This window comes from Pygocentrus nattereri, chromosome 7 (assembly GCF_015220715.1).
Source record: "Pygocentrus nattereri isolate fPygNat1 chromosome 7, fPygNat1.pri, whole genome shotgun sequence".
NCBI lineage: Eukaryota > Metazoa > Chordata > Actinopteri > Characiformes > Serrasalmidae > Pygocentrus > Pygocentrus nattereri.
Window position 1 is genome coordinate 23,347,055 of NC_051217.1, and position 23,667 is coordinate 23,370,721.

At 40.6% G+C, this 23,667-nt stretch overlaps 1 protein-coding gene across 3 annotated transcripts in view; it reads left to right on the top strand.

Moving 5' to 3' along the window:
• LOC108431162 (rho guanine nucleotide exchange factor 17) overlaps positions 1 to 23,667 on the top strand; it is a 166,692-nt gene that overhangs the window by 135,199 nt on the left and 7,826 nt on the right. For all 3 annotated transcript variants that reach the window (XM_037539779.1, XM_037539780.1, XM_017704145.2), the window contains 14 exons: positions 4,894 to 5,010; positions 7,980 to 8,072; positions 9,219 to 9,395; positions 9,533 to 9,583; positions 10,345 to 10,454; positions 10,777 to 10,862; positions 10,948 to 11,066; positions 12,046 to 12,253; positions 13,846 to 14,107; positions 15,238 to 15,500; positions 17,106 to 17,346; positions 19,166 to 19,252; positions 19,352 to 19,419; positions 22,950 to 23,098. In XM_037539779.1, the coding sequence (XP_037395676.1) occupies positions 4,894 to 5,010; positions 7,980 to 8,072; positions 9,219 to 9,395; positions 9,533 to 9,583; positions 10,345 to 10,454; positions 10,777 to 10,862; positions 10,948 to 11,066; positions 12,046 to 12,253; positions 13,846 to 14,107; positions 15,238 to 15,500; positions 17,106 to 17,346; positions 19,166 to 19,252; positions 19,352 to 19,419; positions 22,950 to 23,098 (2,031 nt within the window). The remainder of the gene's footprint in view (positions 1 to 4,893; positions 5,011 to 7,979; positions 8,073 to 9,218; positions 9,396 to 9,532; positions 9,584 to 10,344; positions 10,455 to 10,776; positions 10,863 to 10,947; positions 11,067 to 12,045; positions 12,254 to 13,845; positions 14,108 to 15,237; positions 15,501 to 17,105; positions 17,347 to 19,165; positions 19,253 to 19,351; positions 19,420 to 22,949; positions 23,099 to 23,667) is intronic.

Consider the following 23,667-nt stretch of genomic DNA (forward strand, 5'->3'; position numbering starts at 1 on the left):
TGATATAGTGCTTGTGAAAACTCTGTGATGTTATGGTGAGATAAAGGCACAGTTAGAACGACTCTCAACCAATCAGCTCGCGTGACTGGAACTACCTTTTGTATATAATATAATATAATATAATATAATATAATAATAAGCTATATGCACTCACTAGCATCCTCATCAGAAACCCTCTTGTAACTCCGTCTTTCTAGAGTACAGTAGCTTGTGTATTAATGCACAGTGTAAATCATCCTCTAGTCCATCATTACTGGTCGGTTTCTGACCATAGAGCCACTCTTGCTTGAATATTCTTGGGAGGTGGTCCACTCAAGGTCATTCAGGGCAGTGAATTCCATTATTTTTTAATTATTCTTTGCCATTTGGCTGCTGTTTGTGAATTTTATTGTCTTTTCAAAATCAAGTATTTTTTCATAACGTTCATATTTCATAAGATACATTCAGAAGCTGGGCGTCGTATGAGCCTGTAACTCTTCTTTACCGTCAAGTAGATGGTGACATCATTTTAAACCCTTATAATAAAAGAAGCTGAACTCAGTTTGTTTTTCTACTGAAAGTCGACCCGTTTTCCCCAAATCTGGGCTATAAACTATAAACAGATGGCGTCTCTTCAGTGATCTGCTCTGTAAACATTACTTTTATAAAATAACACAAGGAGCATCTGAGATTTTCGGCTTTCAGCAGTAAATTAAAAGCATAAATCGAAATGTGTGATCATAAAACACATGTTCTATTAATTTGAGACGAGCTTTTACAAAAAATAATAATCTAAAAATCACTAAGCAGCATTTCTAATCACTTTTTCTCATTTCCATTTCCATTAAAAAACTTTTCAGCCAAGAAAGAGAAAACGCTTTTTTTTTCACATTTTCTTCCTTCAGTAACACTGGTGGAAATGTGGATGATTTACAAAACCATAAGCAAATTAAATCTTCATTTGCAAGCGAACGAGCATTTATAAAAGTATTTATTGTGTTTAAATGTTTTGTACAGGATCTTTGATATGAATAAAACTTCACTTGTCCGTTTTATTTCAACACGGCCTTCTTTGTGGAGAGATATGATTAGTTTTCACAGCAGGGGTGTCTCCCCCCTCCCCCTACCCCTCATTGCTCACTAGCAGCTCAACGGCGTCACAAAGTCACAACATTTCACCCGCAGAGTTCCGATTAATCTGTAAACAGAGTTAAGGGGACAAAATATTTTATTTGTTAATATTAGTCAAAAATATCTGAGTCAGTATCCTTCTTTATGGCAGAATGGCCACTAGGGGTCACCGCAGAAAGAGTGTAAACATGTGGACGGGGAGGTTAAATGCCTGGTTTATTGTTTATTTATGTGTGTTGCCTATTCTTCCTCCTATTCTTGGATGAAATTACGGGTTTCTAGAACCCAAAAAAGCATTTGAGACTAGATGTTCATACCCAGTGCCTTATAAATGGCTTTCTTCCAAATGCAGAAATAGCCACTGGTGAGGTCATTAATCTCAGGATAAAATTGGAAACATCTAAAATAAAGTCTCTATTTTATGTCCTTTCCTCAAGAAGTGCCTCTCTCCATCACTGATGATGTCATCAGTCAGGGCACACTTTGCCTGTTCCTTCACGGTGAGGGTCGTTAGACGCTAATTAGCTGCCATTAGTTTAATTGCCGTCTGAAGGCCGTGAGCTGAAATGGTGGGATGGGGGATGGGGGGGATCAGCCAGGTTGGAGCCAGTCAGCAACGTTCACTTCCTTTCAGAATGTGTTGGTGAAGTGTTGATGTGTGTTCAGTTATTGCCCTCCTGGTGCAGATTGCATGCGTGTTTTGGGAGGGGGGGGTATCAGCCGGACGGGCGCCTCAGACACCTCTGAGTCTAATCCTTGGAGCCTCTGTTAGATGAGGTCAATCCAAAACAGTCGAAATGGTGCCACCTTACAGATACATGATCTTGTTTTTTTGCAATCATTTAGGGGTGTCAAACTAAACCAGTTAAAGGTGCTCAGCCTTTTAAACATACCTATTTGCTTGACCTAGACTCCTGGCCACCTTTTATACTGTAAGATTATTAATACCTGGGCTCAGTTTCTGAACTGCTGAGCTGATGTTCAGTGTTATTGTTGGTTGAACTGCAGCTGAAATGCATTTAGGTGATATCACTGGTGTAGAACTGTGTAGAATTGAGGTGTAACCGCTGTCCCATAGACTGTTGTTGGGGTAGGAGAGTCGGTGCACATTACATTGCAGTGCATGCTGGATACTACAGTGAAGCACATTATAAAACAGGCTAGTGTTGATAGAAAACTAAAAGGTTTTTCTGGGCTGGATGGGATTGTGTGGCGGGCTGGTTTCTGACACGTGGGAATCAGGGCATCTTTGTTCACAGACGGAATCTTTAAATAGTCCATTTATTTCCGCTATAATTCAGTATATCCGATTTCCAGTGGGTCAAAAGTTTGTTCACACCAAGTCTGTTTAAACAGTCTGGATCATTCCAGTTAATAATCTAATGACTGTTCGAAGATTCTGATTGGCCCATAAATCAATCAGTAAAACATGTAACATGACTGGGGTGCGCAAACTTTTGCACACAACTGTATATGGTTGGCGTTTCTCATTAAAATGCCCAGTGAAGTGTTTCTATTGTTTTTGTATATTTGTATATGTTTTACCAAACCTAATATGGATGTATCAGCAAATAAATTGAATTGAATTGAGAAAATACTGCAGTTGAAGCTGGTAAGGTGTGTTATGTTGACTGTCGGTCAAAAACACAGAACTTGCTGCGTGATGTAAGAGGTTAACAGCAGAGCCGCACCATCAGCGCCAAGATCCGCTCTCTGACCAGGCCTCTAGACAGATTTATATGGGCCTGTCAGCCCACAGACTACACCACAGAGCACTGGTCACTCTGCGTGGTCAGGCTGCCTCTGGACGTCAGCTGTCCACCTCTTCCTTTTCTTTCTGTTGCTTTGGGTTTAAAGCAATTCAGCTACAGTCTCCCCTCTTACCTCAAATGTAGCCAAGATGTCTTCAGTGTCTGAAGTTGGGATAGTGTAGTGGGTAACACCTCTGCCTTCTACACTGTAGACTGAGGACCAATAAGAGTCCTTGGGCAAGACTCCTAACACCACCTTGGCCTACCTGTGTAAAATGATTAAATTGTAAGTCGCTCTGGATAAGAGCGTCTGCCAAGTGCCATAAATGTAAATGAAGTTTCAGTCTTTAATTTTGCAATAGTTAACAATTAATGGAAGCTTATGCCCCCCCGTTTTTCATTGCATTATTTAACGTTGCCTTAAATGTAAGCTAATGAAGCTGAGCTTGTAAGCTGGCAGTCTGGCACCCTCCGTAAAGTGTTCAAGCCAGGGATGTTGTCTGGCCTGGGCTTCCACAGCTATAGTTCCAAAGAGGCTATAGAGAGACAAAGAAACAGCGCATTTATGTACACTGTTAGAAATGAAGGTTCTGTTCAGGTACATTTTTCATTCGTTAAGGTACAAACAGTGTAAACATTCCCTCAAAGCTCCAGCAGTGGTTTTAAGGTCTGATTGTGAACCTTAAATCAGTTTCTCCAGGTGAAAAGTTGATATTTTTTCCTTTTCATAACCAAATATTTTAAAACAGAACAGTAGAATAAAAGCCTGGAGGCGAGACGGGGTGTGTGGAGTCAGTACAGCTTAGAACAGATCATTTCAGTGGATTATGGTTCAGTTATGTTCCCTGACTAAAGGCACTGAGACGGACATATAAAGGGTACTGGCCCACTGACAGTTTAGTGCCTATTTTTTTGAGTGTACTTGATATTTTGTAGGGCTCACCAGGCTCGGTCAGGTAGCAGACCTCTAAATATTGACATAAAATTGCCAAATAGCTAATCAGCCAATCACACGGCCACAACTCAATGCATTTAGGCATGTAGAGGCGGTCAAGACCACTCACTGAAGTGCAGACCGAGCATCAGAATGGGGAAGAAACGGGATTTAAGTGACTTTGAACGTGGCGTGGTTGTTGGTGCCAGACGGGCTGGTCTGAGTTTTCAGAAACTGCTGATCTACTGGGATTTTCACGCACAACCATCTCTAGGGTTTACAGAGAATGGTCCGAAAAAGAGAAAATATCCAGTGAGCGGCAGACGTGTGGACGAAAATGCCTTGTTGATGTGAGAGGTCAGAGGAGAATGGGCAGACTGGTTCGAGATGATAGAAAGGCAACAGTAACTCACATAACCAACCAAAATCTCTGAGGAACGTTTCCAACACCTTGTTGAAAGTGTGCCATGACTTTGAACAGGATTCTGTGTGTGTGTGTATCACTGTTGTTGGAAAAAACCTCTCCATTTTTGACATTTGAAAATATCCACGGCCCTTTACATTGCTTGTAAATTTTGTGATAAATAGACCAAAAGAAATAGCCAAAAAATACTTGGAAAAGAAATCTGGTTCCATTGACTTACATTGAAAGTAAAGTAGGTTTTTCCCTTCTCCTGTAAAGTTCTCCTGTAAATTTTGGAGATACAAGGTTTTGCTCCGACAGCAGTGAAATGATGCTTTCAAAGTGACCTTGTCAGTCAATATTATTGAAAATAAAGAAAAATCTTTGTGCAAATTCCTGTTAAAGTTACTGTTTTGGAGATATGAGGTGGTGTTCCAACAGCAGCGAAATGTTGATTGGCTCGGGGTAGCACAGGGGGCGGGGCTAGACCCAAACACTGAACCAGAACTAGTATAAATCAAATGGAGCAGTTTGGGGACCTGCTGGCTGAAGAGGTACAACAGGTACAGCCATTTATACAGCCCGTCTTCAGAATATTACAAAAAGTTGGTTCAACAATTAGAAGCTGTTTGATAGTTTAAGCTGGAGACTAACCTGATGCTTGCCTGAAGATTGATGATTTTTTTCTCTCTCAGTTCTCCAAAGAGGTCCTGGCCAGTATTTACTCCGCCTACATCGACAACTTCCTGAACGCCAAAGACGCAGTGAGGATCGCCAAGGAGGCCAAACCCGCTTTCATGAAGTTTCTAGAGGTGGGCTCTTGTGTAGGGTGTGTTTTCCTGTGAGTGTGAGTGAGGGTTTGTGTATAATGTTAGAGTGCAAAATTTTGCACGCCCCTGGTCAGTTCATGTCATGTTGATTTTCTATGTGTGAATAAGTTGCACGTCCTCTACAGAGACACACTACTGCACATTTTAAAGCCCAGTTACTGTATACTTGCTGAATTATACATAATTGGGGGGGGCGGTGGACATAAAATGTGGGGATGTGCATGTTGTTTAAGTTAAATCCAAGTTTCATTTCTATAGTGTCGTCCCATGAAAGGTGCTTGTTTGAACTGGACACCTGGCGGCTTTTCTTTCCTACAAGTTCATCACGGCTTGGGCCCAGTGCCTGAGCTGCTGAGCTGACGTTAAGTGTTTATATTGGCTGAGCTGCGTTTGTTTTGTAATACAACCGGTGTAGATCTGTGTAGAATTTAGGTGTAACCAATGTCCCATAGACTGCTGATGGGGTAGGAGAGTCTGAGCACAGTATTTTGCAGCACATGCTGGGGACTGTAGTGTAGTGCACTGTGAAACAGGCTAATATTAATAGAAAACTAAATCCCAGATGGGATTGTTTGGTGGTCCTGATCCGGCCCATGGGCTGTAGAGGATGTGTTATCTTATTTCACTTCCACGGGTGTTTAAACTGTTTCATAAGACTGTGTATATTCATTTGTGCAGGTAAACTCTACGTCCCTCACCACTCCACTGGATTTTGGCTGTATATATTTAGGTTATTTCTATCTCTATTATTGCCTTTAGTTTAGGTAGATCATAACATAATCCTGTAAATATCTAAGCTCTGGATACATACATTGTTTTTGTTTTTTTGTTTTTTTTTTTACTGTGGCAACACAGTTTGAACTAATACTGGAGAATGGCACGTTCTAAAGTTGTGTATCTTGCTGTACAGCAGTGTGTGCGTGTGTGCATGTGTGTGCCTGTGTGTGCGTGTGTGTGTGTGCGCGTGTGTGTGTCATCCTGTCGTTTTCCGCTCTCTTCTCCTCTGGGATTCACTGGGAACAGCCTGTGGTTTGTGTTTCTGGAGCTTTCAGCAGAGGTAGATAATTCCACGGTCATTCAGCGTCAAACTTCACGACGTCTTTACTCTGTGGACTGTACGGTTCTTGAAATCCAGAAATGCAAACCATAGCAAACTGTTCATTTCACCTGCCTCACACTGAAAAACTGTTTACTAACTGGTCAGTTTAGAGGCCAAATTGAATGTGCTTGTAAATTATTTTCGTCCTTTACGCACACCCCTCCCACCGCCCCCACCAGCACCTCTTCACGTGTCCTCCTCTTTGTCTGTATGTAGGTGACCGTTAGGTCATTAGGTTTGAGTGCTGTTGTGAAGCTGTGGACCGTGCTGTTGCTCTGTTTGATATTCCAGCTTGAACTCTGACCCCACAGCAAAAGCCTGTCATAATAAGGACGGTAAATTTCTTCTGTGAAGATCAGGAGATAAAACACAGGTTTTACTGCCATCTAGTGCCGGCATACGCAAAATACCAGTTGACCCAAAAGCTGTACCAGGCCTTTTAGACCTTCAGTGAAGCCCTCATGATTTCTAGGAGCTTTTTATTCAATGGAATCTTCATGCTTATTGTATTTAAGTTCTGCCCATGTTGTAGTAGTATATCGCTGTTGTCGGAACAAAACCTCGTATCTCCGCTTTTGTCGATTTTCAGTTTTTGACATAATTAGAAAATGCACGTTGGCCTTTATATTGTGTGTAAATTTCATGAAGGAAGGACCAAAATAAATGTCCCAAAATGACTTGGAACGTGAGAGAACAACTTTGCACTCTTAAAAAAACATGGTTCTTCAAGGGTTCTTTAGTCAAGAAAATGGTTCTATATACAACCATGAAAACTCCCAGAACCCTTTGCCATTCTTTGCATCATGAAAGGCTTCTTCAGATTGATGGAGAATGTGCTGTGGATGGTTCTACAACACATTCTGTAAAAAGAGAACTTTTCAAAAAGGTTCTGTATACAAGCATATTTAACACATTCTCCATCAATCTTAACCATTTCATGATGCAATGTGTTTGCCTGTTTACATGCAGTGTTTGAGTGTTCATGGTTATATATAGAACTATTTTAGATACATTATTAATTTATTACAATCATAGTCAAACCAGGTTCTAGGTAGTTGTTAGTAATGGAAAGCTCTATCCAAGGTCTCTTTACTGTGAAACATCTACATATCGTCGTTGTCCAAAAACAATTATTTTATGGTGAATGGACTGAAAGAAACGGCCCAAAACGACTTGTAAAAAATTCTGGGTCCATTGACTTACATTAAAATTAGAATACGTTTTTTTCTTCTCCTGTAAAGTTACCGTTTTGGAGATATGAGATTTTGTTCCAACAACAGCAAGATGTAAATTACAAATAGAATATAATATATTGTTGATGTCCAAAGAAATCTATCTCCATTTTTGTTGATTTTTATTTTTTTTACATCATTTCAACTCACCAGCTGTCCTTTCCTTTTCTGTCAAAAATGTATGATGCATGGACAAATAGAAATGCTCTAAAATAAAATGTCTTTACATTGACTTACTTTGAAAGGCAAGAGTGTTTTTGCCCTCTCCTGTAAAGTTAATATATTGGAGATACTTGTTTTTCTTTTGGACAGCGACCATATATGTTTATCTTTTACATGCTTCAAAAATATATGTAATTTCTGTTAAAGGCTTTAAGTCTCCCTGTTTAATCTAGAATGGCCCAAAAATATACATGTGTTTCATATTTAGCTTTGAAATACCATGTTGATTCTAACACAAATGAACTTTTTTCTCGTTTTCTGGCTGTTTTTCTTATTTTTTTTATTTTGGGGCTGAACTGAAGGTCTAGATCTAAAGGTCAAGGTTCCCCATCGTAAATGCATCTAGAATTCTCTCTATTCATCTGTATTTATCTCGAGTAATCATCTCTCTCTCACAGCAAAGCATGCGTGAGAATAAGGAGAAGCAGGCTTTGGGGGATTTGATGATCAAACCTGTCCAGCGCATCCCGCGATACGAGCTGCTGGTAAAAGTGAGTAGCAGACGTTTTCCAGTTCCCTCCACCAGTTCTACCTGCCAACTCATGAATGATATTGTATTTCTTGTTTCCTTAATCTTCCATCTTTAGTCTTCTGTTTTTGTTGTTGTACAGTTTGGAGACTGTAGCCTGTTCATTGATTCAGAGTTTTATCTTCATCAGGTCAGCTTCTGACCACAGAACCACTCTTGCCTGGATAATTAGGGTTGTGGACCATTCTCACCATAGCACTGACCACCCACACTGCAGTATCAGTGCCACTGCTGTGTTGAGAGTGATCCACAACCTAAATAAATCTGGTTAGTAACACTCCTGTGGTCAGAAACTGACCAGTGATGAAAGAGGTGGGGGTTTGGGAGGGTGATTAATTGTGCAGAAACAGATGGACTACAGTCTGTCCCTATATAGTGGACGTATAAGGATGTTGGAGCTTGTTGATTGTCCAGTGAGTGAAAGCACAAGGCAGGTGTTTCTAATAAAGTGGCCAGTGAGTGAAAGCACAAGGTAGGTGTTTCTAATAAAGTGGCCAGTGAGTGGAAGCACAAGGTAGGTGTTTCTAATAAAGTGGCCGCTGAGTGTGTGTACTTTATTTCACAGTATTAATATTCTAATAATATTAGTGTACTTTATTAATAATATTAGTGTACTTTATTTCACAGTAGTAATATTCTAATAATATTGGTGTACTTTATTAATAATATTAGTGTACTTTATTTCACAGTAGTAATATTCTAATAATATTGGTGTACTTTATTAATAATATTAGTGTACTTTATTTCACAGTAGTAATATTCTAATACTCTAGGGATTGAACCGGAAGGTTGCCGGTTTGATCCCCAGTGCCGACAGTGCATGACTGAGGTGTCCTTGAGCAAGACACCTAACCCCCAATTACTCCCCGGAGGCCGTGGATAGGGCTGCTCACTGCCCCTAGTGTGTGTTTATTCACTAGTGTGTATGTGGTGTTTCACTTCACGGATGGGTTAAATGCAGAGGTGGAATTTCCCCATTTGTGGGATTAAAAAAGTATCACTTATAATCTGCTGTTTTTACACTGTTAGATTTGTGCTGTGATGCTTTTAAAGAATAAAAGGTGCTGAACTGAATTTTGAGTTGCTTGTTTGTGTCTGTGTGTGACAGGACCTGCTGAAACACACTCCAGAAGACCACCCGGACCACCCGTTCCTGCTGGATGCTCAGAAGAACATAAAGCAGTTGGCTGAGAGGATCAATAAGGGCCGGCGGAATGCGGAGGAGGTGGAGCGGGAGACGAGGGTCATGCAGGAGATTGAGGCACATATAGAGGGAGTGGAGCACGTAAGGCTCAGTATTTAACATGATTTCTTCGCTCATAATCACGCCATCATGCGTGATGGGTGGGGTAGAGGAGGAGGGGGAGTGTTAAGCTCTCAGTCTTGCTTCATCACCTGAAATAACGATGTGGTTCCTCTCAGATCCTGAATCCTCAGAGGAAGTTCCTCAGGCAGGAGATGGTGATGGAGGCGGTAAGAGAGGAGAAATAAACGTTTATACAAATGTTTGACAACAGACCAACATGGGACTGTAACGTCTCTATTAAACACTCACTCGTTCCCTCCTTTCTTCTCTCCTTTTTTGTTCCCTCTCTCTTTCTTTCCTTAAAATCTGTTGACTTCCATCATTGACTCTTTCACTTTCTCTCTATCTTTTCTTCTCTTCTTCCATTTCTTTCTTACCTTTCTTTTCTAACTTTATCTCACTCACATCTCTTCCTTTCTTTCCTCTTCTTGTCCATCTATCTTGCTCTCTCTTTCTCTTTTCTCTCTCTCCCTCCTTCTCTCCCTCTCTCCTCACTCTCTCTCCTCACTCTCTCCTCTCTTCTCACACTCTCTTTCTCTCTCTCTCTCTCTCTCTCTCTACCCCTCTCTCCTCTCTCTCTCGTCTCTTGCACTTTTTTTGTCTGTCTCTCTCTGTTTTGTCTCCCTCCCTCCCTTCAATATGTCTCTCTATCTCTCTCTCGCAACTCTGTCCCCTCTCTCTCTTTTCCCCTTGTCTGTCTCTCTCTCTCTCTCTCTCTCTCACTCTCTCTCTTTCTTTCTTTCTCAACTGTCTTGCTCTGTCTCTCACTCACGCTCTCTCGTCTCTTGCTTTCTCTCTCTCTCTCTCTCTCTCTCTCTCTCTCTCTCTCTCTCTCTCTCTCTCTCTCTCTCTCTCTCTCTCTCTCTCTCTCTCTCTCTTTCTCAACTCTCTTGCTCTGTCTCTCTTCCCTCTCTCTCTCTCCCTGTAGAAGTCAGTAGGAGGGAAGAAGGATCGTTCTTTGTTTTTGTTTACTGATCTGCTGATCTGTACGACTCTGAAGAGGAAGTCCGGTTCGTTACGGAGGAGCTCCATGAGTCTGTGAGTCTCTCACGTTCACAGACGTTCTCTTTTCATCAGACAGGTTACAGTGACTGCTGTGCAGATCGGAGTGTTGCAGTCCTGTGCTGCACCCTAGTGGACAGATTGCAAAACAGCACCTTTAGAAGGTTTTCTGGTGAAACTTCTCTGCTTGTGATCACATTTACCTGCAGTTACAACACAGTTGATGCACTTTCTTCTGTGTTGTTCACACAGTCATGCCATTGCTTGTCCTTGTCTGTTGTAACTTCCTGCTTTGTGCTCTGCCTTTTTGAACAGTCCGAGTGCCTCAGTCTGATTTGTCTGTGTTAAACTGTTTCAGATACACTGCTGCTAGTGTCATTGACACCTCAAGTAAATATAAGTTTCTATGGAAACTGCCTTTGGAGGATATAGAATTAGTGAAAGGTAAGTGAGCCGATTCAGATGAGGTGAGCTGGAGGATTATGGGAGTTGGAGTTTTTATTTATTCTGAATGGCTTCCTCTCTGCAGGCTCTAATCAGGCCACTAACAAGGACGCGATCCAGAAAACGATCAGCCGTCTGGATGAGGACCTCAGTACACTTGGCCAAATCAGCAAACTGTCAGAAACGCTCAGCTTTCCACACCAGGTCAGTTAAAAACACACAAGCGACCTGCTGCTCAGAGATGTGCTGCACATTAGCATTCAGAACATATTCAGTAGAAAAGATTCAGTAACGGACAGACAGACAGATAGATAGATGGACAGATGGACAGACAGACAGATCGATAGATAGATAGATAGACAGGCAGACAAATGGATAGATAGACAGGCAGACAAATGGATAGATAGACAGGCAGACAGATGGATAGATAGACAGGCAGACAGATGGATAGATAGACAGGCAGACAGATGGATAGATAGACAGACAGATCAATAGATAGACAGGCAGACAGATGGATAGATAGACAGACAGACAGATCGATAGATAGACAGGCAGACAGATCGACAGAGAGATGGACAGACAGACAGACGGTTAGACAGATAGATAGACAGACAGATGGACAGACAGACAGTTAAACAGATAGATAGACAGATGGACAGACAGACGGTTAAGACATGGATAGATGGACAGACAGACAGTTAAACAGATAGACAGATGGACAGACAGACAGACAGATGGACAGACAGACGGGTAAGACATAGATAGATGGACAGACAGACGGTTAGACAGATAGATAGATGGACAGACGGACGGACAGACAGATGGTTAAGACATAGATAGATAGATGGATGGATGGATGGATAGATAGATAGATGGTTAGACAGATAGATGGTTAGATAGATGGTTAGAAAGATAGATAGATAGATAGATAGATAGATAGACAGACTGGTGGACAGACAGACAAGACATATACAGACAGACGGTTAGACAGATAAATAGACAGACAGACAGATAGATGGAAGACAGACTGAGATAGATGGACAGACAGACAGACAGATAAAAAGGTGTCCAGATGATGAAATAAACCCATGATTTAGCATAAGACACTCGGTCCTCATCTCTCTTCATCTTTACGTCTGCCAAGTTAAGATGTGTTAATATGTCTCGTTCTCTCCCTCCTCAGAGTCTGGATGACGTGATAAAGGACCTGATGGCGTCAGTTCACAGGGAGTTGGCTGAGAAACAGTCTCTGGCCTTCAGCATGACCTTCCTGCCCACCAAGCTGGAGCTGACCACAGCGTCCGCTGAGAGCACCTTCGTCTTTGAGTTCAGCAGTCCAGACGCTCGCAGCAACTTCGAACAGGCCTTTGAGGAGGCCAAGAAGAAGCTGGGTAATCATTATTATTGTTATTATTATTATTATTATTATTATTATTATTATTATTAGTGAGTAGCTGTTAATAAGACCAACTAATGGCCCAGTTGATTTTTTTCGACTAAGAAACTGAACTGAAACAAGATGTTAACGTTAGAGTTCAGAAGTTTGGAATGCGTTTTCAGTTATATAAAAAAAAATTGGGTGAAATGAAATGTATAAAATGATCCTAAGATGTTTGTCGAAGGTTTCGATTAATTTGTAGTTTAGAAGCTGTAAAAAAGGTTGGACACTTAATTTAGTTGATTTTCTAAAAATAAAAATAAGAGAACAGACTTTAAAATGGCATTTTTCTGCAATTATAATGCACAATTTATGTTCATTTGCTGAATTTAACATTATGGAAACAAATTGAACATAAAAAATATATAATATGCTGTAACCTTTGCACACTTTTATTTTTTTGTCATATGTTTTACAGTAAACAGTAATAGTGTATTAAAATGTACAGAAGTATGTTCTCTGTAGAGAATGTGTAACTTAGTTTCTCTTAGAACAGCAACAAAAACGTGCCACATGACCAGGACAGCAAAACCTTTGTTTATGACTGTATATTTTTTAAATCTATATAACACCAAGATGAAAGTCATAACATTAATGTCCAGAATATTATATAAAACCAATACAGACAAACTTTTAAACGACAATGTATGTTTGCATACAAACATGCACTATATTGCCCAAAGTATTTGCTCCTCTGCCTTCACACGCATATGAAGTTGAGTGACATCCCACTCTTAATCCATGGGGCTTAATATGATGTCGGCCCACCCTTTGCAGCTATAAAAGCTTGATTGTACCAAGTGTAAAGTTTGGTGGAGGGGGGATTATGGTGTGGGGTTGTTTTTCAGGAGTTGGGCTCGGCCCCTTAGTTCCAGTGAAAGGAACTCTTAATGCTTCAGTACCAGGAGATTTTGGACAATTTCATGCTCCCAACTTTGTGGGAACAGTTTGGGGACGGTCCCTTCCTGTTCCAACATGACTGTGCACCAGTGCACAAAGCAGGTCCATAAAGACATGAATGAGCCAGTTTGGTGTGGAAGAACTTGACTGGCCTGCACAGAGTCCTGACCTCAACCCGACAGAACACCTTTGGGATGAATTAGAGCGGTGACTGCGAGCCAGGCCTTCTCATCCAACATCAGCGTCTGACCTCACAAATGCTCTTCTGGAAGAACGGTCAAAAATTCCCATAAACACACTCATAAACCTTGTGGAAAGCCTTCCCAGAAGAGTTGAAGCTGTTATAGCTGCAAAGGGTGGGCCGACATCATATTTAACCATATGGATTAAGAATGGGATGTTATTCAATTTCATATGTGTGTTAAGCCATACGAGCCAATACTTTTTTAAATATAATGTATACAAAGAAAATGACATGATTTCAGTATCTGTAGATTTCAGAAAATCTAACAAGTAAACACTTGTTTCCCACAGACTGTCCAGGATTATTTGGAGGTCTTAACATTTTTTTCCCTGTGCTGTACCTGTGTGATTTTGTAATAACAGCTTGGTGTTTGTATTTGTTCTGCTGCCTCATTCCTTTAGCGATGAATAAGGACCAGTGGGACCCTGAGTTTCTGAAAGCCATTCCCATCATGAAGACCCGCAGTGGGATGCAGTTCTCCTGCGCCTCTCCCAGCCACAGCTGCCCGGAGAACACCTACGAGGTGTGGGTGTGTAACAGCGACGGTTATGTAGGTCAGGTGTGTTTGCTGAATATTCGAGATGAGCCCACAGTGGAGGCCTGCATTGCCGTCTGCTCCGCACGCATCATCTGCATCGCCGCTGTACCAGGACTCAAGAGCAGGTCAGCCTACAGCTCCCAGTGCGCCCTATGTTTTGTGTGTGAGCAGGTCGTGGACGGTAACCATTCCAAACTGTATACGTTCACTTAAGCCTCTATTGTACATTTCTGTTAATCATACTAATCATTTCATACAGATTTTATCAGATCATACAGTTTAGATTAGGTAGATTTTAGTATTATTTCATACATTTACTTTATTTAACATTAAAACAGAACACAACAAAAAGTCTCTCTTAGCATGATGTGAAAAGTTAAGGCCTTTACACACCAAACACAGTTTTTTGTGCGATTTATTTGGACAACAGTAAATTAATTTGAGCATATGTATAACTGATGATAATTAATACAGTTTTTCAGACGATTGATTGCTACTTTACTTTATTCACCCTCTGTTTGAGTTTTGCAAACTTTCGCCGGTGCCAATAGCTCACTGACCAAAGACTTAGATCTCATTCACACTGAAAGACATTGAGCCCATTTCTTTTGTGCTTCGTTTAATCGAGCTGTTACTATATATTATATATTCTAGTTAATATATATTCTACCAATTTCGCAGCAAAATAAAATATTTATAAATAAAATAAATAAAATATAAATGCATATTTAGCGTTTTCATTTTTTCACGTTTGGTGTGTAAACTCCAGCAGCACTGCTGTGTCTGATCCACTCAGACCAGCACAACACACACTGACACACCACCACCACAAGTGTTACTGCAGTGCTGAGAATGGCCCACCACCCAAATAGTACCTGCTCTGTGAGGGTCCGTGGGGGTCCTGACCACTGAAGAACAGGGTAAAAGGGGATAACAAAGTATCAGAGAAACAGGTGGATTACAGTCTGTAGCTATAGAACTACAAAGTGCAGCTATACAGTAAGTGGAGCTGATAAAATGGACAATGAGTGTAGAAACAAGGAGGTGGTCAGAATGTTATAGTTGATCGGTGTAAAATTATGCATATAAAACTTTGATAAAACGGTTAAAAAAAAAGATTAGTATAAAAAAATTAGTATAATTTTTTTGCTATGTGACAATCATCAGTCCATTGTTGTTTATTACTGAAATTTTGGTGTAAAAGGGAAATTTGTCTTTTATCACTCAGCTTAGCTCATCAGTCTCTTTACTATAGCCCCAGAGAGCGTGTGGAGTCCAGGCATTCTGCCCCTGCCGCCCCTTCCGAACCGCCACCGACCCCCTCCATCCAGCCTCAGCAGCCACAGCTCCACATCTCCATCTCAGGCTCTTCTTTGGAGCTCAGCGAGCCCCCCACAACCACCATCCCGGAGCTGGTGCCATTTGACAGCGACGATACTGACGATGAAGACTCCCCGAGTCCTTCATCCACACTGCAGAGCCAAGCGTCGCACTCCACCATCTCTTCCAGCTACGGCAGTGAGTCACTGAGCACTCAGTATACTCACATTCACTCTGATGATTGTATTTTCAGTATATTCACTCCACACTGCCTCATCAACACATGTAATTACTGCCATTACTCATGATAAACGGCTCAGATTCAGCCTTAGTACAGAAAGCACATCTCAACACAGGAATAGCCTGACCTTGACCATTGAATTGCAGTTCTTTAGGAAATGATTCAGTGCATCATGAAGTTTTAAATTCACAGTTCAGTACAGCTAAATTATTTTGCTACGATTCAGAATTATGTTGATTTCAACAAAAGGCTGGTAAAGCTGAGTAAAGCTAAAAAAAAAAAAACACCCAGTGGTTAACTGGCAACAGGTCAGTAACCAGAGAGGTCATCTCAGAGAGACTGAGTCTTTCGAAAGTAAAGTTGAGGAGGGGATGACCACTCTGTGAAAGACTGCACCATCAAATAGTGCAACAATTCAAGAATAATGTTTCTCAACGTAAAATAACAAAGAACTTCTTTTTTTCAAGCTCATTTAAAATGGACTGAGAGGAAGTGGAAAGTGTCCTGTGGTCCAACGAATCAACATTTGAAATTCTTTTTGGAAGTCATGGACACTGTCTCCTCCGGGCTAAAGACCACTCAGCTTGTTATCAGTGCGCAGTTCTAAAGCCAGTATTGACGATGGTTTAGTGGGCATTAGTGCACATGGCATGGGTGATCATCTGTGAAGGCTCCATTAATGCTGAATGATATATACATGTTTTAGCAACATATGCTGCCATCCAGATGATGTCTTTTTCAGGGAAACCCTTGATTATTTCAGCAAGACAATATAAAACCACATTTTGCATGTATTCCAGCAGCACTTCTCCGTATTAAGAGTCCAGGTGCTAAACTGACCTGCCTGCAGTCCAGACCCGTCACCACTGAAGACATTTGGCACATTATGAAATGAAAAATACGACAAAGGAGACTCTGAAACTGATGATCGGCTGAAGTCCTGTATCAAATAAGAATTTAAAACACTTTCAAAAGTACAGCAGTGTCTCCTTAGTTCCCAAACACATACAGAGTGCTGTTAAAGAAGAGGTGATGAAACACAGCGGTAAACAGGCCCCCGTCCCAACTTTTTTGGAGCGTATTGTTGGCGTCAAATTCAAAATGGGCAAATATTTTTCAAAAAAACAATAGAATTTTGTAGAATTTTCCCTAAAAAATGTGGTTTACATGATGTACATATAAGTACATTTACACTGTATAGTCTTATATCTTTACACCAGGCAGCAGAAAAAAAACTCAGTAGTTTGATGAGAAAAGCAACCAATCCACATTGCCAGACTGGAGCTTTCTAGCTACCCCAGTATCTCTTGTTTCACAGGAAAAGAATTCCATTTCTCTTACTCAGAGGATTGAGATGCAGTGGTGCTCAAATTATGAGATTCTGTAGGCGTTTCTGATAAAGTGGCCAGTGCGAGTATAAGATTGAGCAAAGGCACATTCATAGTGCTAGTTATAATTGGAAAATAAATTATTTTCCAATTATTGTTCATTTTGAGGGATTTAAAAGCTTTACTGTAATTCTAAAAGTAGTTTAATGGAATAAATAAACTCTTCCCTCTCAGATGATGAGACAGCAGGCTGTAAGGACATGGCTACAGAGACCACGAGTTCGGAGGAGGAGCAGGAGTTTCCCGTGTCCAGCACGTTCGGAGCGCAGCGGCTGAGCGCCGAGAGCCCAATGGATGGGCGGGCAATGCGACGCTCCAGCCGGGGGTCCTTCACCCGCGCCAGCCTTGAGGACCTGCTAAGCATTGACCCCGAGGCCTACCAGAGCTCCGTCTGGCTCGGCACAGAGGACGGCTGGTGGGTGACCATTACAGACATTGCATTTTCAAACTTTATCTGTAACTGAACACTAATTGAATTAGCAGGGGTGTAAATCCACACAATGACTGAATTCAGTGATTCCTTAGAGAAATGATTCATAATATCAGGATATATCCAGTTTTATTGTGATTTGATTCAGCGATTCATTAGAAAATGAATCCGTGCTTCATGATAAGTAACTTTTCATTATGCTTCAATCATTGATTCTTTGGGAAAATGATTCAGTGCATCATAATAACCATGCTCATTATGAATCAGTTCAGTGGTTCTACAGGAAATGAATCAACGCTTCATGAACTGTCATTTTTCATTATGAATCGATTTAGTTATTCTGTCTGGCAGGAATAAGTGCTTCGTGAAATGTCATCATTCCTTATGCTTCGTTCATTGATTCTTTAGGAAAATGATTCGGTCCATCACAATATCCATGTTCATTCGGAATCAGTTCAGTGGTTCTTCAGGAAATGAATCGGTGATCCATGAAGTGTCATTATTCATTATGAATTGATTCAGTGATTCTTTGGAAAATTAATCCGTGGTTCATTAAATGTCATTTTTCATTGGGAATCAATTCAGTGAGTCTTTAGGAAGTTGGAACCCACTGCTTTAGGAAATTAGTACATTGTGAAATATCAATTCCTTCTTGAATTGATTTACTAATTATTTAGCATATAATCTAGAAATGTCAGTTTTGACCACAGTTCGATTCCATTTGATCATTTTGTGTTAATAAATTCAGAATAATTTTAAAAAGTTGTATTCACAGCCCTTTTGGTTTGTATTCGAATAGTTGAGCATCATTTCACCACCTCCGAACTTCGAAAAAGACCACCAATGGCACAAAGACACGATGAACATTCATAAAAATTGTGTTAAGCTGCCCCTACAATTCATAAATAGCTACTAGGTACAACAGTCTGTTTTCACTGCCCTTTCAAACCAGAGAGGTTTATTTTCAGGAATTTAAGCAGCGACTTTGTCACAGACCACAGTGTTCAACTTTTGCATCCATTTTGAGTTCACAAATAGTACATTTTCCGTTTTTATACTTTTTATAAATAATAGGCCATGATTGCTCCCTGCGCACAAAATGAGCATGAACATGGAGCAGATTTCAGAAAAAACTCCATAAGAAGTCTTTGCTTAAGGGATATTTTTTGCCTGTTCTCACCTCAAACAACCTTGTCCTCACTTCAACTCTGCCTTCAGCGCCCATCCACAACCCCCCCCCCCGCGCCTTCACACCTGAGCACAGTCATTACTTCTTGTCCGGGCCTGTTCTCTATGACGCACCTAGGGCCTCTCTTAACCCTCTCATTCTACATTTTTATTATGTTTTAGTTTTGCATCATGCTTGTGTGGTTTTATGAGCCAAAAAGAATTGTAATGTCTTTGAAACCTTTTCTAAGTGTTTTGGGTCCACAGATTGTCTGTTCTTTTATGAAATGAGGATCAAAATGATTGTCTGTGATGACCGGGCGAACCCTACAGACGTAGTAGACAGCGATTATGTTGAAAATGCTGCTGTTTTCCGTGTCTAACTGAAGCTTTAGGAATGCTCCTCGACAGTAAGACACCCTGCTGATCCACTCTGATGTGAGAAGAGTCTCTTCTTCCCCAGAAGATGTGGCCAAAAATATATGAAGCAATATAAATGCATGTAAATGCAGTAGTTTTTGTGACATCACAAAAACAGTGTTAATGCAGCTGGATTGTTATATCTGGACTGTGTGGTCCGGGGGGTGAACAGTATATATTTGAGGCTTTAACAGTGTTTACCCCAAACTCTTTACAGCATCCACGTGTACCAGTCTTCAGACAACATCAGGAACAGGAAGAACAGTATGAAGATGCAGCATGCGGCCTCCATCCTCTGCATCCTGTGAGCATCCAGTCCAGTAGTGCACCGTTTACTGTTCATGATTTACTTTGATGACAAGCTGGAAGTGACATTCTGCTTTCTGTGTCTCTTTTATTCAAGGTATCTTGACAACAAGGTGTTTGTGTCTCTTGCCAATGGTGAAGTGATTGTTTATCAGAGGGAAGCAGGTAAACACCATTTCACAGTCATTATACATCCAAGATCCAGAGTACAGTTAAAAACACACTGCAAACCCATAAATGCGCTGCAAAAGTGGTTGGTTAGTGTAGTGGTTAACAGCTCTGCCTTCTACACTGTAGACTGGGGTTCAATCCCCACCTGTGCAAACACCCTACACTATACCAGTAAGAGTCCTTGGGCAAGACTCCTAACACCGCCTTGGCCTACCTGTGTAAAATGATCAAATTGTAAGTCGCTCTGGATAAGAGCGTCAGCCAAATGCCATAAATGTAAATGTAATTTCAAACACAAAACACCTATCAGCAAAACTTCATTTTAGAAACATACGACTTCAGAAAGCCAGTCTCAACACAACAGAAGTGAGCCACAATGGAAATGTTTCTGGAAGACTCAGAGGGGGTGGAATACACTATATTTCCAAAAGTATTCACTCACCCATCCAAATCATTGAACTCAGGTGTTCCAATCACTTTCATGGCCACAGGTCTATAAAACCAAGCCCCTAGGCCTGCAGACTGCTTCTACAAACATTAGTGAAAGAATGGGTCGCTCTCAGGATCTCAGTGAATTCCAGCGTGGTACAGTGATCGGACGCCACCTGTGCAACAAGTTCAGTCGTGAAATTTCCTCACTACTAAATATTCCACAGTCAACTGTCAGTGGGATTATAACAAAGTGGAAGCAATTTGGAATGACAGCAACTCAGCCAGGAAGTGGTCGGCCACGTAAAATGACAGAGCGGGGTCAGCAGATGCTGAGGTGCATAGTGCGCAGAGGTCACCAACTTTCTGCAGAGTCAATCACTACAGACATTCAGAGAGCTTCATGGAATGGGTTTCCATGGCCGAGCAGCTGCATCCAAGCCTTACATCACCAAGCACAATGCAAAGTGTGGAATGCAGTGGTGTCCTGACCTCAACCTGATAGAACACCTTTGGGATGAATTAGAGCGGAGACTGTGAGCCAGGCCTTCTCATTCAACATCAGTGTCTGACCTCACAAATGTGCTTCTCGAAGAACGGTCCAAAATTCCCATAGACACACTCCTAACCCTTGTGGAAAGCCTTCCTAGAAGAGTTGAAGCTGTTATAGCTGCAAAGGGTGGGCCGACATCATATTAAACCCTATGGATTAAGAATGGGATGTCACTTAAGTTCCTATGCATGTGAAGCTAGACGAGCGAATACTTTTGGAAATATAGTGTATCTATGATGACGAGTCATAGAGAGAAGTAGATCAGACCATGGACACTCACACATATCCTGAGTTCGTGGTTAACCTGGCTGGCTAGTTTGCTGTCTGACATGTCATCGCTGTACTGTAGTAGTTAATCTGGTATTATTAGTTAAACCTTTACAGTCACTCTGTACAGCTAATTCCCATAACGATACCGTGATTGTCGTAATCTTCTCAAATAAAAGGTAACTTAAAGTTGTAGAGTCTACAGCCAAATAGGCCACCGCAGGCTTGGTGCTAAATAAGACTCAGTGGTAATTTGGTGACCAAAAAGTGCTTAAAAAGCAGAAGTTCTTCCATTAAACAGTTCTGCGTTGTTATATTTTCATTTTTATACGACAAAAGGTTATGACGTTTATGAAATGACTGCAGAATACAACGATGAACGACTTCAGTGATAGCGCACTCTGAAGGAACTACATTTCTTGGTGGAATACTTGTTTGTGTTGGTAATTATTAATAATAACATTAATATATTTTGCAAAATTGTGTATTTTATCATATTTTATGTAGGTTGCTGCTTTATCACGAGTTGATCAGACACAGCAGTCCTGCTGGAGTTGAATGTTCTTCTCATTCAGTGATCCATTCAGCTTGGTAACGATGCCATGCTGTATACTTGTTTATGTTGATAATTATTGATAATAACATAAAAACTTTTCTGAAAATGTGTGTATTTTGTCGCTGTTTTATAAAAGCAATAAGCCACTTGAGGCTCTGCATTACTGTGATTTTATCACAGGGAAGAGAGTTTAAGGCACTCTGTGGAAGTCCTCCGGAAACACCTCTGCTGTGTTATGATTGGTTTATCAGCGTTTCTGAAGTTGCATGTGTTTCTGTATTTGCAGTGCGTTTATGAAATGCAGCATCGGCGTCGTCATTTTGATGAAAGCGTTTTGAGTTTGCAGCTCATTTTTGTAGTTTTTTTGGGTCTTCTCAACCACCATATCTCTGCTGTCGGAACAAAACCTTGTATCTCCATTTTTGTCATTTTTCAGTTTTTAACATAGCTTGAAAGTAGCTGTTGTTCTTTGCCTTGTTTGTAAATTTCACAAAGAATGGGCCAAAAGAAATGGCCTGAATTTGCTTGGAAAAAATTCTGGTTCCATTGACTTCCTTTAAAAGTAACGTAGGTTTTTCGCTTCTCCTGTAAAGTTACTATTTTGGAGATGTCCAACAACAGCGATGTGCTAATTGATAATTATAATTAATTATATGTGCTAGCATATTATCTTGATGAACACATCGTTGTTTATGTGCTTCTTCTCTCAAATCAGCACCTCGTAATTTGCCACTGATACTTTGATGATTTTAAGGAGCTCAAAGCTCCACTAATGACTGCTGCTGAATTTATGGTCAAAAATGAGTTTTTTGTAAAACGGTTCTTTCCTGACTGATATGATTTTCTTTTGTTTGATTTCTTAAACTCAAATAACCAGTACAAGCTCGCAAAATATTAATTACATATTGTTGGAGTTACAATTGTGGAGGCTGGAGCTTCCCAGCTTTTTTAGCAGTTTTGTTTGTTTTTTTTGTTTTTTTTATTAGGTTGAATTGCATTGTTTATTTTTCTCATAACAGAAACACTGAAATCCTCAGAAGCAAATGATTCTCATCATATTACTAATATAATATTATGAATAGTATTAGCAGTGTAATATAGTCAATTTGATTATTGGAGAATTCCACCAATAAAAAACGTAGAATTAGTTAATCTGTATAATTAAACAGTGAAGATGTGAACGGAGTCATTCAGAGCGGTTTGATGTGAAATGCTCTGTTCTAGACTTAACTTACTGAGAACTGTTCACAGTGGTGGTGATAGGAACCAGACGTCCACCTCTAAAAGCTCCTCACAGAAAGTTCCTACAGTAAATGGTTATGAATTCACTGCCTGGTGCCTGCAATGTTGTTTCATGGTGTTCTGAGGCAAAATAGTCCCCATAGAAAACTTTTTTTTTTCAGATTTATCACTGTTACCATCATTCCATATTAAAACTCATGTAGGTTCACTGGCGGTTCTGATAATAAATCAAATGTCTATATTTGTGTTGTAGTCATGGTAACTCCTGGTTCCCATCAGCACCACTGTAAAGACATCTGAGTCGGCAGGTTTCTCTACAATGAACCACTTCACATCAAAAGAAAATGCGCTGTTTTTCTATTTAAGTGGCTTTATTGCCACAAATGGTAATTAGCAACAGTGGAAGGGAATGAATGCTTTAATACTAACAATGACGATGATGATTAAATAAACAAATGGTCTCCGTCTCCTTCACAGGTAGTTTTTGGGATCCTCAGAGTTCTCAGACGTTGTGTTTGGGTTCCCCGAGTGGACCGGTCACTAAGATGGTTCCTGTGGCCGGTAAACTGTGGTGTGGCTGCCAGAACAGAATCCTCATCATTAACACCAGCACTTTAGCTCAGGAGGTGAGACACTTTTTCTGTAAAATAGTGCCACCTGGTGGACTTTGGAAAGCTGTGGACACTCTGAGATGTTTCCCTGTGATTGTGCGAAGCCTCTTATTCTCCAGGGTATATTTTGGTTTGTCCATCTGAATTTTACGTGATCAAATCATAAGGCAAATTATTCAGTAACTGCGTGAAATAAATGCATATTTTTATTTATTTATTTATTTTGTAAAAGCTCCTCAAATGAACAGAACATGTGTTTTATGATCTACGCATATCACTATATGCTTACAATTTACTGCTGAAAGCCAAAAATCTCAGACGCTCCTTGTGTTACTTGATAAAAGTAATGTTTACAGAGCAGATCACTGAAGAGACGCCGTCTGTTTATAGTTTATAGCCCAGATTTGGGGGGAAATGGGTCGACTTTCAGTAGAAAAACAAACTGAGATCAGCTTCCGTTTAAAATGACCTCACCATCTATTTGACTGAAGAGAAGAGTCACAGCCTCACATGACGCCAGCTTCTGAATGCAGCTTATGAAATATGAAAGTTATGAAGAATATGACCAAGTGTGCTTTGGAGCC